At 44.2% G+C, this 16308-nt stretch overlaps 1 protein-coding gene across 1 annotated transcript in view; it reads right to left on the reverse strand.

Annotated features, from left to right (window-relative positions):
- Positions 1–3448: 3448 nt before the first annotated feature.
- Positions 3449–16308, reverse strand: part of slc45a2 (solute carrier family 45 member 2) — a 51376-nt gene continuing 38516 nt past the window's right edge. The window contains exons 7-8 of the mRNA XM_055631501.1: positions 4277–4282; positions 3449–3712 (exon numbers count right to left, since the gene is read on the reverse strand). Of these exons, the coding sequence (XP_055487476.1) occupies positions 3488–3712; positions 4277–4282 (231 nt within the window). The 3' untranslated portion in view covers positions 3449–3487. The remainder of the gene's footprint in view (positions 3713–4276; positions 4283–16308) is intronic.

Genomic DNA, 16308 nt, shown 5'->3' on the forward strand with positions numbered 1-16308 from the left:
ATATATTTCTAGTGCAATATATTTTTAAATACAAAAACATAATTTCTAAATCACTTTGCTTCAAACAAAAAAGCTCTCATAAAGTTAAAGGTAAAGCAGGGTTGCATAATCTGAAAAGAAATTCATTGACCGACCACAGCGAACTGCTCATAACTATTCACGTGAAGAGAACTTAACAAAAATTGGTCTGGCCTTGCTTTAAAATCCTCTGCTGAAATTCTTATCATTGATTTTTTTAAAGCGAAATATCATTGAAGCATATAAGATTGTTAAGGGCTTGGACACCCTAGAGGCAGGAACCATGTTCCCGATGTTGGGGGAGTCCAGAGCCAGGGGCCACAGTTTAAGAATAAGGAGTAAGCCATTTAGAACGGAGATGAGGAAACACTTTTTCTCACAGAGAGTGGTGAGTCTGTGGAATTCTCTGCCTCAGAGGGCGGTGGAGGCCGGTTCTCTGGATGTTTTCAAGAGAGAGCTAGATAGGGCTCTTAAAAATAGCAGAGTCAGGGGATATGGGGAGAAGGCAGGAACGGGGTACTGATTGGGGATGATCAGCCATGATCACATTGAATGGCAGTGCTGGCTCGACGGGCCGAATGGCCTACTCCTGCACCTATTGTCTATTGTCTAATATCTAAAGTCACTATTTCAATGCAATCTCGTCTCTTTTGTCCTTCTCTCTGTAAACTTACCATCCTGAACCCTGCCACACAACTCTTACCTAGGACCAAGTTCTATTGATCTAACAACGTTGTACTTGCTGGACTACACTCACTTCCAAATAAACAACAGTTTTATAATTTTCACAGTTGTTTCTAAGTCCCTTCATTGCTTCACCTCTCTTTACTTCTGAAAGCTCTCCCAGTCCTATGATTCCCCACTCCTGGGCTCATTCATTTCTCCAAATACAAACATTTCACCTTATATAAAGTAAGATGGTTATGGTTGTCAATCTTCACCACCCAATGACATCGGACAGTAGTTCCTCAGGGCTGTGTCAATATGGTCAAGTTTAATCTACAATTGGTTAGGGAGAAGGGTAAATCGGAGGTGTCAGTGTGACAGTTGAATAAAGGGGACTATGGAGCCATGAGAGAGGAGCTGGTCAAAGTTGACCGGAAAGATACCCTAGCAGGGATGACAGTGGAACAACAATGGCAGGTATTTCTGGGAATAATATGCAGGATCAGTTCATTCCAAAGAGGAATTTTAAGGGGAGTAAGGGGCGACCGTGGCTAACAAGGGACGTCAGGGACAGTATAAAAATAAAAGAGAAGTACAACGTAGCAAAGATGAGCGGGAAGCAAGAGGATTGGGTAATGTTTAAAGAAGAAAACTAAAAAGGCAATACGGGGAGAAAAGATGAGGTACAAAGGTCAGCTAGCCAAGAATATAAAGGAGGATAGTAAAAGCTTCTTTAAGTATGTGAAGAGGAAAAAATTGGTTAAGACCAAAGTTGGACCCTTGAAGACTGAAAAAAAGGTTAATTTATTATAGGGAACAAGGAAATGGCAGATGATTTGAACAGGTACTTTGGATCTGTCTTCACTAAGGAGGAACAATCTTCCTGATATAGTAGTGGCCAGAGGATCAGGGGTGACGGAGGAACTGAAGGAAATCCACATTAGGCAGGAAATGGTGTTGGGTAGAGAGAAGGGTTATGAATCCCCACGGCGTGATGGTCTGCATCCTAGGCTATTTAAGGAAGTGTCTCTAGAATTTGTGGATGCATTGGTGATAATTTTCCAATGTTCTATAAATTCAGGATCAGTTCCTGTCAATTGGAGGGTTGCTAATGTTATAAGAAAACAGAATTATAGACTAGTTAGCCTGATATCGGTGATAGGGAAGATGCTGGAGTCAATTATAAAAGATGAAATAGCGGCACATTTGGATAGCAGTAACAGGATCGGTACGAGTCAGCGTGGATTTATGAAGGGGAAATTATGCTTGACTAAACTTCTGGAACTTTTTGAGGGTGTAACTAGGAAAATGGACAAGGGAGAGCCAGTGGATGTAGTGTACCTGGTCTTTCAGAAAACATTTCAGAAAAGGTCCCACATAGGTGAAGAGGGGCAAAATTAGGGCACATGGTATTAGGGGTAGAGTGCTGACATTGATAGAAAGGCTCAGGTTGGGCGAGTGGACAGATGCATGGCAGATGCAGTTTAATGTAGATAAATGTGTGGTTTATCCATTGGTAGCAAAAACAGGATGGCAGATTACTATCTAAATGGTGTCACGTTGGGAAATGGGAAAGTGCGATGGGATCTCTGGGTCCTTGTTCATCAGCCAGCATGCAGGTACAGATGGCAGTGAAGAAAACAAATGGCATGTTGGCCTTTATAACAAGAGAAGTTAAGTATAGGAGCAAAGATGTCCTTCTGCAGTTGTTCAGAGCACTAGTGAGACCACACCTGGAGTATTGTGGGTCCACAAAAAAGCTGGAGAAACTCAGCGGGTGCAGCAGCATCTATGGAGCGAAGGAAATAGGTAACGTTTCGGGCCGAAACCCTTCTTCAGTCTGAGTTTCTCCAGCTTTTTTGTGTACATTCGATTTTCCAGCATCTGGAAACCTAAACACCTGGAGTATTGTGTGCAGTTTTGGTCCCCTAATTTGAGGAAGGACATTCTTGCTAATGAGGAAGTGCAGTTTAGGTTTACAAGGTTAATTCCCAGGACAGTAATATGCTGAGAGAATGGAGCAGCTGGGCTTGTATACTCTGGAGTTTAGAAGGATGAGAGGCTATCTTATTGAAACATATAATATTATTAAGGGTTTGGACACGCTAGAGGCAGGAAACATGTTCCCGATGTTGGGGGAGTCCAGAACCAGGAGCCACAGTTTAAGGATAAGTGGTAAGCCATTTAGAATGTGGAAAGAAACACTTTTTCTCACAGAGAAACATAGAAACATAGAAAATAGGTGCAGGAGGAGGCCATTCGGCCCTTCGAGCCAGCACCGCATTCATTGTGATCATGGCTGATCGTCCCCAATTAATAACCCGTGCCTGCCTTCTCCCCATAGCCCTTGACTCCACTGGCCCCGAGAGCTCTATCTAACTCTCTCTTAAATCCATCCAGTGACGTGGCCTCCACTACCCTCTGTGGCAGGGAATTCCACAAATTTACAACTCTCACTTTTTTCTCACCTCAGTCTTAAATGGCTTCGCCAACTTCACGGTGCCGATCATTATGCAGACGCCAAATGTTTAATGAAATTGGGAAGACAGACAATCATAATCTTTGTTGTAAGAAGGAACTGCAGATGCCGATTCAAACCGAAGATAGACACAAAATGCTGGAGTAACTCAGCGGAACAGGAAGCAGCTTTGGATAGGAGGAATGGGTGATGTTTCGTGTCGATACCCTTCTTCAGACTAAGTCGGTTTGATTATCGCCCATTACTTCTAACTAGAGATGCTGCCTGTCCCGCTGAGTTACTCCAGCATTTTGTGTCTATCGTCACTCATAATCTGCATTAATCTCAGTGAACATAATGAACAAATAATGCAACGAAGCAACAGCCCAAAAAGGAGATGGCGGATGAAGCGATCATTACCACCTTCACGGTGCCAATCATGTTAACCAGAGCCCCAATTCCTGCCCCGACTATGATTTGTGCCAACTGGACCATGGAGGTGAGAGCAGCACAGTCAATACCTTTCCCCCTGTCTTCACCAGACGCTGGTCCATTCTTTGCTTTTTCAATCTGAAAAAAAAGAGTTGTGATGTACAAAACTGAACAATTTTATGAACACATTATAATTTGTTTAAGTTTCAACTGCATGATCATTGAGACAACAAATCTCATAGAAACAGGAGAATTGCTTTCCTCCGGATGCTCTGTTTCCCCCCACAACCTAAAGACCAGCTGGACGAGTAATGAGCTAATGTAAATTATCCACAGTCAATGAAACTGGTAAAATAATCAAATGGAGAGGTTGGTGCACATGTGAGGAAGAAAATAACAAGCTGGGCTTCTGGGGAATAATACAAAGTAATGGAATTTCTCTGCTGGAAGCTGACATGGACTCAATGGGCTGAATGGCCTCCATCTTGTAGGGTCATTTACTGTATTACAGAGCTATACAACACCAAAACAGGCATCTTGGCCTAATTTGTCTTTGCCGACCCCAAGCTGTTCCATCTAACCTCATCCCATTTGGCCCATATCCCCCCAAACTTTCCTATCCATATACCAGTCCTGGTGCGTTTTTAATGCTGTATAGTAAAGGCCTAAATTACCTCCTGGCAGTTTGTTCTATATACCTACCTCTCTCTGAGTGAAAAGGTTGCTCCACAGAATCTCATTAAATCTTTTCCTTCTGACCTTAAACTTATGACCTCTGGCTCTGACTAGTGACTAGTGGGGTACCGCAAGGCTCAGTTCTGGGACCCCAGCTATTTACGATATACAGGTGCACAACCTTTTATCCGAAAGCCTTGGGACCAGACACTTTTCGGATTTCGGACATTTTCGGATTTCCGAATGGAAGATTTTTAGCGTAGATTAGGTAGGTAGCGCGGGCGGCTTGAAAAGTCTGGAGCAGCTGCCTCCTCCCCGGAGACCGGGAGAATCATTGCATAAATGTTAGTCAGTTAATTTGGAGGGATTTTATGTGGTGGTGGTGGTGGAGTAGGGGTGAAGGGGGAAACTTTAATTCTTAGTCCCCTACCTGGTCGGCGACTCCCAACCTCGCGGAGCTGGGGGCTCCGTCCGGCCGCGGGCGGCGCCGGTTGGAGCTCCGACCCCGGCAACTCTACCCCTGGCTGCGCGGCTCCAAATCCAGCGACGCTCCAACATTCGCGGAGCTGGGGCGTCCGGCCGCGGGCCGCGCTGGATTTGGAGCGCCTCGCAGCCAGGGGTAGAGTTGCCAGGGTCGGAACTACAACCGGCGACGCCCACAGCCCCACCGGCCACAGCGCTGCGGAGCTTACTGCACGGCGACCCGGTAAGGCATTGACCGCTCCCCGCCTCTCCGACCAGGTAGGGGACTAAGAATTAAAGTTTACCCCTTCACCCCCCCTTCACATAAAAGCCCTCCAAACTAACTGACTAACATTTAAGCAATGATTTACAGATGTTTAAGTGTCTCCCCGGTCTCCGGGGAGGAGGCAGCCGCTACAGTAGTACAGACCTGGGTTGACCGTGGGTCGTTTCGGGTCAAGTTTGGCGCCAAACGCGAGCTTTGGTGCGCAGACGACATCCTGGAAAAAATGGCCGGTTTTCGGAGTTTTTCGGTTTCCGGAACACCGGATAAAAGGTTGTGCACCTGTATATTAATGATTTGTATGAGGGAATTGAATGCAACATCTCCAAGTTTGCAGATGACACGAAGCTGGGGGGCAGTGTTAGCTGTGAGGAGGATGCTAGGAGCCTGCAAGGTGACTTGGATAGGCTGGGTGAGTGGGCAAATGCATGGCAGATGCAGTATAATGTGGATAAATGTGAGGTTATCCACTTTGGTGGCAAAAACAGGAAAGTAGATTGTTTTCTCAATGGTGGCCGATTAGGAAAGGGGGAGATGCAACGAGACCTGGGTGTCATGGTACACCAGTCATTGAAAGTAGGCATGCAGGTGCAGCAGGCAGTGAAGAAGACGAATGGTATGTTAGCATTCATAGCAAAAGGATTTGAGTATACGAGCAGGAAGGTTCTACTGGTGTTGTACAGGGTCTTGGTGAGACCACACTTGGAGTATTGCGTACAGTTTTGGTGTCCTAATCTGAGTAAAGACATTCTTGCCATAGAGGGAGTACAGAGAAAGTTCACCAGACTAATTCCTGGGATGTCAGGACTTTCATATGAAGAAAGACTGGATAGACTCGGTTTATACTCGCTAGAATTTAGAAGGTTGAGGGGGGATCTTATAGAAACTTACAAAATTCTTAAGTGGTTGGACAGGCTAGATGCAAGAAGATTGTTCCCGATGTTGGGGAAGTCCAGAACAAGGGGTCACAGTTTAAGGATAAGGAAATCTTTTAGGACCAAGATGAGGAAAACATTTTTCACAGAGAGTGGTGAATCTCTGGAATTCTCTCCCGCAGAAGGTAGTTGAGGCCAGTTCATTGGTTATATTTAAGAGGGAGTTAGATGTGGCCCTTGTGGCTAAAGGGATCAAGGGGTATGGAGAGAAGGCAGGTACGGGATACTGAGTTGGATGATCAGCCATGATCATATTGAATGGCGGTGCAGGCTCGAAGGGCCGAATGGCCTACTCCTGCACTTAATTTCTCTGTTTCTATGTTTATATGTAAAAAAGCCAGTGTTAGCCCAGTGCTTACATGGAGCTTGGAGAAGCAGCAAGAAAAGAGAAGCAGGGAGAAGAGTTTACTGGCTGAAACCCATGGGAAAGGTGAGGGGAAAAACTGAGGAATTTGTTTTAAACTGAGGAATTTGATGTGTAAATTGGCAAATTAGGCAATTTATCAGCAAATATAAGCAAGGCTGCTCGAGGGGAGCCGCCGTGAGTGAAGTGCCTCGAGAGAAAAGTGTGAGTCTTTGGCGAGGAGGCTGAGGAGAGGAGACTACACAAAAAGCTAGTGAGGACGGGATGCAGTGAACACATAACGGGTAAGTTGAGAGTATGATTCTTGCAGGATGTGGGAGGCCATGGACATGGATGGAGCCTCTGGCTGCTACAACTGTGGCAAGTGTGCGTCCAGGTCCAGCTCTTGAATGAACGTGTTGGGGAACTGGAGAAGCAGCTGGATGACCTCAGGGCCATCCGGGAAAACGAGAGTTTCCTGGACAGGACCTACAGCGAGGTCGTCACGCCAAGGATACGGGAAGAACAAAGGTGTGTGACGGAGAGAAAGGGTGGAAATTATGGAGTGCAGAAGACCCAGGTGGCTGTGCCTAATGAAAACAGGTACGCCCTCTTGGGAACTGTCCGGGGAGACGATGTTTCCAGTCCGAGCGGCGGACACGTCGGTGGCTCCAATCCTAGAGATGGGACTTGACCGGCGAGACCGATGTGGGTAACTCCATCGTTTGAGGTGCGGACAGGAGATTCTGTGGCGGCAGACGAGATGCGAGGATGGTCTGTTGCCTCCCTGCTGCCAGGGTTCAGGATGTCACAAGCCGAATTCTGAACATCCTCGAGAGAGAGAGGTGAACAGCCGGCAGTAGCTGTGCACGTAGGCACAAATGACATCGGGAAGAAGAGGAAGGAGGTTCTCCAGCATGACTTCAGAGAGTTGGGAAGAAGACTGAAAAGCTGGACTTCTAGGGTGGTTATCTCTGGATTGTTTCCAGTACATTGTGCGAGTGAGGACAGGAACAGGGAGATGGGGATCTGAATGTGTGGCTGAGGGGCTGGTGCAGGGAGCAAGGATTTAGATTGATAGACCACTGGGATCTCTTCTGGGGTAGGGATGACCTGTACAAAGGGGACGGGTTGCACCTTAACTAGAGGGAGACCGACGTTCTGGTAGGCAGGTTTGCTAGGGCTACATGTGTGGGTTTAAACTAAATAGTGGGGGGGGGAATTGATAAATTAGGAGTATAAAGATGCAGTTGAATGGGGAAGTGAGTACAGGAAAAGTTACAAAAGACTCTCAAAGTAATGGGAAGGAAAATTCGAGAAGGGATAAGAGAGTAAGGTCAGGGGCAATAGCGAGTGGTGCGAGATGGGAGGTGAATACCAAGGTCAAAGTGTTGTATATGAATGCACAAAGTATACGACATAAAGTGGATGAGCTTGAGGCTCAGTTAGAAACTGGAAGTATTATGTTGTGGGAATTACTGAGACATGGCTGCAAGAGGATCAGGGCTGGGAAATGAATATTCAAGGGTATACCTCCTATCGAAAAGACAGACAGGTGGGCAGAGGGGGTGGAGTAGCTCTGTTGGTGAGGAATGAAATTCGGTCCCTTGTGAGGGGGTGACATTGAAACAGGAGATGTGGAGTCAGTATGGATAGAACTAAGGAATTGTAAGGGTAAAAAGACCCTAATGGGACTTATCTGCAGGCCCCCAAACAGTAGCCTGGATATAAGGTGCAAGTTGAATCAGGAGTTAAAATTGGCATGTATTAAAGGTAATGCTACAGTTGTTATGGAATTTCAACATGCAGGTAGACTGGGAAAATCAGGTTGATACTGGACCCCAAGTAAGGGAGTTTGTGGAGTGCCTCCATGATGGATCTTAGAGCAGGTAAGCTAGACAAGAATATAAAGGAGGATAGTAAAAGCTTCTTTAGGTATGTGAAGAGGAAAATATTAGTTAAGACCAAAATCAGACCCTTGAGGACTGAAAATGGTGAATTTATTATGGGGAACAAGAAAATAGCAGATGAGTTGAACAGGTATTTTGACCTGTCTTCACTAAGGAGGACACAAACAATCTTCCTGGTGTACTAGTGGCCAGAGGATATGGGGTGATGGAGGAACTGAAGAGAATATACATTAGGTAGAAAATGGTGCTGGGTAGAATGATGGGACTGTAGGATGATAAGTCTCCAGGGCCTGATGGTCTGCATCCCAGGGTACTTAAGGAAATGGCTCTAGAAATCGTGGACGCATTGGTGATACATTTCCAATGTTCTATAGATTCAGGATCAGTTCCTTTGGATTGGAGTGTAGCTAATGTTATCCCACTTTTTAAGAAGGGCGGGAGAGAGAAAACAGGGAATTATAGACTAGTTAGCCTGACATCGATGGTGGGGATGATGCTGGAGTCAATTATAAAAGATGAAATAGCAGCACATTTGGATAGCTGTAACAGGATCGGTCCAAGTGAGCATGGATTTATGAAGGGGAAATCATGCTTCACTAATCTTCTGGAATATTTTTGAGGATGTAACTAGGAAAATAGACAAGGGAGAGCCAGTGGATGTAGTGTACCTAGACTTTCAGAAAGCATTTGAAAAGGTCCCACATAGGAGATTAGTGGGCAAAATGATGGCACATGTTATTGGGGGTAGAGTGCTGACATGGATAGAAAATGAGTTGGCAGATAGGAAACAAAGGCTCGGTGCTGGGACCGCAGCTATTTACAATATACATCAATGATTTAGATGAAGGAATTCAAAGTAACATTAGCAAATTTGCAGATGACACAAAGCTGGGTGGCAGTGTGAACTGTGAGGAGGATGCTATGGGAATGCAGGGTGGCTTGGACAGGTTGGGGGAGTGGGCAGATGCATGGCAGATGCAAGTTAATGTGGAAAAATGTGAGGTTATCCATTTTGGTAGCAAAAACAGGAAAGCAGATTACTATCTAAATGGTGTCAAGTTGGGAAAAGGGGAGTACAAAGGGATCTGGGGGTCCTTGTTCATCAGTCAATGAAAGTAATCATGCAGGTACAGCAGGCAGTGAATAAAGCGAATGGCATGTTGGCCTTGATAACAAGAGGAATCGAATATAGGAGCAAAGAGGTCCTTCTGCAGTTATACGGAGCCCTAGTGAGACCACACCTGGAATATTGTGTGCAGTTTTGGTCCCCTAATTTGAGAAGGACATTCTTGCTATTGAGGGAGTGCAGCGTAGATTTACAAGGTTAAATCCTGGGATGGTGGAACTGTCACATGCTGAGAGAATGGAGCGGCTGGGCTTGTGTTCTCTGGAGTTTAGAAGGATGAGAGGGGATCTTATTGAAACATGTAAGATTATTAAGGGTTTGGACACGCTAGAGGCAGGAAACTTGTTCCCGATGTTGGGGGACTAGAACCAGGGGCCAGATTTTAAGAATAAGGGGTAAGCCATTGATGAGGAAACACTTTTTCACACAAAGAGTTGTGAGTCTGTGGAGTTCTCAGAGGGCGGTGGAGGCCGGTTCTCTGGATAGTTTCAAGAGAGAGCTTGATAGGACTCTTAAAGATAGCGGAGTCATGGGATTTGGAGAGAAGGCAGTAAAGGGGTACGGATTGGGGATGATCAGCCATGTTCACATTGAATGGCGGTGCTGGCTCGAAGGGCCGAATGGCCTCCTCCTGCACCTATTCTCTATTGTCTATCGTCTAATTGTGGGCAGTGGGCAGGTGCTATAGACCTGCACCAGAAAGTAGACGCTCCCACCCCCATAAGTCTCGGGTAGATGGGGCTCGTCAGCCTGGGAAGGCAGTCCATCTAGTAGAGGAAAACCTGATTTAAAACCTCCACTGCCTTGTGGCCAAATCCAGTCATGGAAAAGGCTCCAGGAGTAAACCTCAAGAATATCTGGATTCGGTGCCCCTAAGGAAGTTTGTCGTTGTCTACAAACTCGCTCTGGCAGCTCCTGCGATGGCGCTGGTGCCAAACTGTAACAGCCCTGCTGTTCCTTTGGATCGATCAACGACGTGGAGAGGGGGAACGTACTGCATGGGCAACAGCCTGTCCTCCATATGACATCGCCCAGGCTTGCATCCGTCCGCACATCACCTGCAAACTAGGATTCATCACCCATGGTCAGTCATGACTGAAGGGGGCCTACATCATCTAATCTCTCCCTTGTATAATCATCACCAGCCTGAAGAAGGGTCTCGACCCAAAACGTCACCTATTTCTTCGCTCCACAGATGCTGCCTCACCCGTTGAGTTTCTCCAGCATTTTTGTCTACCTTCGATTTTTCCAGCATCAGCAGTTCTTTCTTAAATAATCATAATCACTTTATTACCCAAGTATGTTTTGCAACATACGAGGAATTTGATTTGCCATACAGTCATACGAATAAAAAGCAACACAACACACATAATACATTTTAACTTAAACATCCACCACTGACTCCTCCACATTCCTCGTTGTGATGGAAGGCGAAAAAAAGTTCATTCTCTTCCCTTCTTTGCTCATAATGTCCTAATATCTATATTCAACACCTTGACTGATGAAGACCAATGTACCAAAAGCCTTCTTTACCACCTTATCTACCTGTGATGCCTTTAAAGAAGACCATTTGGTCTATTGATGATTCATCGATATCATGAGTGAACTTCAACCACAGACCTTTTCCTGCTCTTCATCCAATCCTTTAATCTCTTAAATGTCCAGAAATCTACAGATCTTTGTTTTGAATGAATTGAGTTTCCACAGTGCTCCAGAGTAGAGCATACCAAAGAATTTCTACCCTCTATATTAATAAGCTTCACATTGTAGAACCATATAGAACAGGGACAGATCTTTCAGTCAATGTCTGTGCTAAACCTAATGCCAAATTAAACTAATCCCTGCCTATATGTGATCCATTTCCTTCCATTCTCTGCATATCCGTGCATATATCTAAAAACTTCTTGAAGATCACAATCACTGTGGGAACTCAATTCATTCAAAACAAAGATCTGTTTAAAATCATGAGAGGAATAGACCGGGTCGATGCATAGAGTCTCTTGCCCAGAGTAGGGTAATCGAGGACCAGAGTCCATAGGTTCCATTCGAGGTGAAGAGGGAAAAGATTTAATAGGAATCCGAGGGGTAACTTTTTCACTCAAAGTGTGGAGGGTGAATGGAACAAGCTGCCAGATGAGGTAGTTGAGGCTGGGGCTATCCCATTGTTTAAGAAACAGTTTGACAGGTACAAGGATACGACAGGTTTGGAAGGATATGACCAAGCGTAGACAGGTGGGACTAGTGTAGCTGGGACAATGTTGGTCAGTGTGGGCAAGTTGGGCCGAAGGGTCTGTTTCCACACTGTATCACACTATGACCATTCCAGGCATCCACCACTTGGTGTAAACAACTTGCCCAGCATATCTCCTTTAAACTTTGCCCTGGTCACCTTAAAGCTACGCCGTCTAGTCTTTCTCATTTCCACCCAGGGGAAAAAAAGTTCTGGCTATGTGCCCTATCTATGCCTGCCATTACTTTATATGCTTATTTCAGGTCTCTTCTCAACCTCCCTTCATCATCTTAGTCCTTAATGGTCTTCCTTTTATTCTCAGTTTTGGAGAATCCTTAACTTATCGATCTTACAAACTTTGGCGTTTGGGGGGGGGGGGGTAGGGTACGAAATTGGAGAACGCCTACGTCTTAACGTGTACTTTACATATAAACTTGCAAACTTGGGATGACTGGGTAGTCAAGAAATACATCGAAGTCCCTCACCCTGGTGCTCAGCCCCCTATTGTACTCCCTGTACACACATGACTGTGTGGGGGGGCTGATGACACTGTGGTGGTAGGCCCTGATCTCAGACAACGATGAAAAGGCCTACCGGGAGGAGGTGGCTGATCTAGCACTCTGGTGCCAGGATAACAGAACATCAAAAAACGAAGGAGCTGATCATGGACTTTAGGAGGGCACATCATCCGAGGACATATTGAGTATAAATGGGGATCCTGTGGATAGGGTGAACTGTTTTAAATATCTGGGAGTCCACATCTCTGAGGATATGACATGGGCATCACATCGGCACTCGTGAGACAATTTTACATAGGCATTATAGAGTGTAAAGTGCTTCTAAAAAGCGAACTTACCAAATTGCGCCGGACAACGCCTACAACGTTCGAAACGGGGATCTCAAGTACAACAGGAGGTGCAACTCAAAAACAAAATCACGGTGTAGCTGCTACGGTCAGGCAAACGCCTCGTTGCCATACTTGAGAAGGAGTTTCTTCCCACATATAAACTTGCAACTTGGGTAAAAGATGTGTGTTACGTTAATAATTTGTTTGGTTGTTTTGTTGTTTGTCAACCCTCTATAAGCGAAAATGTGATTTGGGCCCCATACGAACCGGCAGTGTTTTTCCTGCCGATATGGGGTTCAAATTCACCACAAATGCAACGTTCTAATTGATCGCGTTCCAGAAGCAAGATGATTAAATTGCCCTTTTTTTAATTAGAGATAAGCCCTCTAAATTTTCTATGATCTCCATGATCATTATTTTTAAACTAAATATTCACAACAGTTTGAGTCACATGTATTGTGCAAAAAAACAATAATTTGATTATATTTTGGTTGGATGTTTTTAGATTAATTTATGATAATTAAATATTAAATTCCTTCCATCTGGGACATAAATTCATGACTGAGATTTAAAAATCATGCTATATTGTGAATTCTTGTGTAAATGGGATTATTTTGTTATTTGGATACTTCGGCTATTTTTTTAAATTATCCTTTTCTTAAGAAATGGAATCTACAGGACATTGTTAATGGGAAAGTAGTGGGCAGAAAGGCATGTCATGTGTGGTTTGAAGAGCAAAAACTTGTAGTTTACAATGCCAAAATTGAAAAGTTGAGGAAAAACAAGATGTACAGAGTTGCTTATTGGTTACAATCTGAGGAGTATGATGATGCTACTGATTATGATATGCCAATGTACCAGCTAGCAACTGATCTTCTCCATAAATACTTGGTCTATTGCTAGAAATTGTAATTTATTTACCTATCTGTTACGGATTTACAGCATATAATACAATAATATTAAAGTTCTGATCTTGAGAATATCACATTTTTGAATTTTCAAGGCAGTCTGGGTGTTTATTACTATTTCCGTCACAATGGTCAATTTTGTAATTAACTCCAATTAGGTAATTAACTAATTATATGCTTTAATTTCAGGTCATCCAAGTAAGATGTTTTATATTTGTTTCAGAATTCTTCAATCTATAATAACTGAAATTTTCATTCAGTTCTCTTGATTTTAAGAAAGTTATGGGCTTTTGACTGTCCTTGATCACAGCTTTTGTGTTAAGTCAATGGAAAAGCAATAGGGAACAAGATGCTAATTTCCGAGTATGAAAATGGCCATAACCGTTTTAATACTGAAGATATGAAAGTGAATTAGGTGTCAAATTAAACTTCTTTTTATGCTTTATCTGATGGGATAAATTGCAGACTTGATTTTGAAACTCTCAAAATTTTGTAACATTGCTACTTAACTGCATTCATCCTGTTTTCTCTAAAAATGTTGCTTGCTTCAACACTCTACAGTGCTTGCATCAACACTCTTCTGAACTCTACAGAATGTAAGCATAGTCTAATCAATCTCTACTCATCACCCCTGGAACCAGTCTAATAAATCTTTGCTGCATTCCCTCAATAGCAATTTACTCATTTATTCAGATAAGGAAATCAATAAAGTTTGCTTCAGGTCCCGATTCATCAACCTTTCTTCTATACTCAAATCCTCTTGCACTAAATGGCAACATATCATTTACCTTCCTAATTGCTTACAATATCAGTACATTGGGTTTAAATGACGTGTTTAAACAAGCCTAGCTTTCTATGGTCATTACTCCGTCCCTCACCATTAGAAAATACAGGTAGATCTGCGTTCATGCTTGTTTCTATACCACAAATTAAAAACATAGAAACTGCACAGGAACTGGCCCTTCAGCTCACAATATCTACACAATCAATATCCCTTCATTCCCTGCATATGCATGTGCATATCTAAAACCCTCTTAAATATCACTATCATATCTACACCACTGGAAACACTTTCTATGGAATCACACTCTATGTACAAAACTTGCCCTGCATATCTCTATACCTATAAAATTGGTGTATTGGTATTGGTGAGACCACACCTGGAGTATTGTGTACAGTTTTGGTCTCCAAATCTGAGGAAAGACATTCTTGCCATAGAGCGAGTACAGAGAAGGTTCACCAGACTGATTCCTGGGATGTCAGGACTTTCATATGAAGAAAGACTGGATAGACTCGGCTTGTACTCGCTAGAATTTAGAAGATTGAGGGGGGATCTTATAGAAACGTACAAAATTCTTAAGGGGTTGGACAGGCTAGATGCAGGAAGATTGTTCCAGATGTTGGGGAAGTCCAGGACAAGGGGTCACAGTTTAAGGGTAAAGGGGGAATCTTTTACGTCCGAGATGAGAAAACATTCACACAGAGAGTAGTAAATCTCTGGAACTCTCTGCCACAGAAGGTAGTTGAGGCCAGTTCATTGGCTATATTTAAGAGGGAGAGGGAGTAAAGATGTGGGATTGGAGGAAGGCAGGTAAAGGGGATCAGGGGATATGGAGGTGCAGGCTTGAAGGCATGGCCTACGAAACTTTTCTGTTTTATTTCTGACCTGTGTGCCCCTAATGTGTGTTTGTGTTTTTGTATCTTTCTCAAAACACTACGTAGTTCAATTTTTAAAATGCAAAAATTCAGGTTTACTTAAGTTTAGAAAATGCAAAAGTAGGTGCAGGAGTAGGTTTCGAAACCATGCATGGCTGATCAAAGGTACCTGGTTGATTTGAATATGCGAAGGTTGGTTGGTTTGAAAATGCGAAAGTTGGTTGGTTTGGAAATGCAAAAGTTGGTCAATGAAACTGAGTGGTTTTACTGACCTGTGTGCCCTTAATGTGGTGTGAAAATGTAGTTTGAAAATGCAAAAACGGTTGGTTTGAAAATGCAAAAACGGTTGATTTGAAAATGCAAAAGTCGGTTGGTGTGCCTTATTGAAAAGTGGTGTGCCTTATTGAAAAGTGGTATGCCTTACTGAAAAGCGGTGTGCCTTATTGAAAAGTGGCGTGTCTTATTGAAAAGTGGTGTGCCTTATGAAAAGTGATGTGCCTTATTGAAAAGTGGCGTGCCTTTTTTATAATTAAAAGTTTAATCTTGACCACTTCCTGTTTGCGCTGTATATTTATTTAGAAAAAACGCTCCCACGTAGGGCTGTGATTTTTGGCCATCTTACTTAGAGTCCCCCTCCGCTCATCAGGTGCCGAGGATTTTTCCCATCGATGAAAAATAAAAGATTTATTAATGTTTAAAAAATGTAGAGATTCTCTCTCCTGTCAATCACACCATGAAGGCCACTCCCCTTCCGGTGGGAGAGGGCAGGGACTAGAAAAACCAGAAGTGTGGGCGTGGCTCAGTCTCTCTGCTGGATGGGGAGGTAGAGATCACGACTCTCTGTCTTTGGTGGCCTTGCACCCTGCTTGAAGTGGTAGGGAACTGCCCTTGAGTTTGGTGGCCTTGCACCCTGCTTGTAGTGGTAGGGAACCGCACTTGAGTTTGGTGCCTTGCACCCTGCCTGAAGTGGCATGACACCACACTTGGGTTTGGTGGCCTTGTACCCTGCCTGAAGTGGCATGGAACCGCACTTGAGTTTGGTGCCTTGCACCCTGCCTGAAGTGGCAGGAAACCGCACTTGAATTTGGTGTTGAACCCTGCTTGAAGTAGCAGGAAACTGCTCTTGAATTTGGTGGCCTTGCACCCTGCTTGAAATGGAATTTGAAGGAATAGTCGTGAGTCAACTGCCAGTCCACCAGCTGTGAGTGAGTGAGCTGCCAGCACACGAGGCTGGAGCGACTCAGCTGCCAGCCCAAGAATCCATTCGGCCTACAATGTCCATACTAGCCCTCTTGAAACCAGTCCCTTCAGCCCACAAAACCCATACTAGCGCTCCAGAACCCCCCCCCCCCGCCACTG

Source organism: Leucoraja erinacea, chromosome 1 (assembly GCF_028641065.1).
Source record: "Leucoraja erinacea ecotype New England chromosome 1, Leri_hhj_1, whole genome shotgun sequence".
Taxonomy (NCBI): domain Eukaryota; kingdom Metazoa; phylum Chordata; class Chondrichthyes; order Rajiformes; family Rajidae; genus Leucoraja; species Leucoraja erinaceus.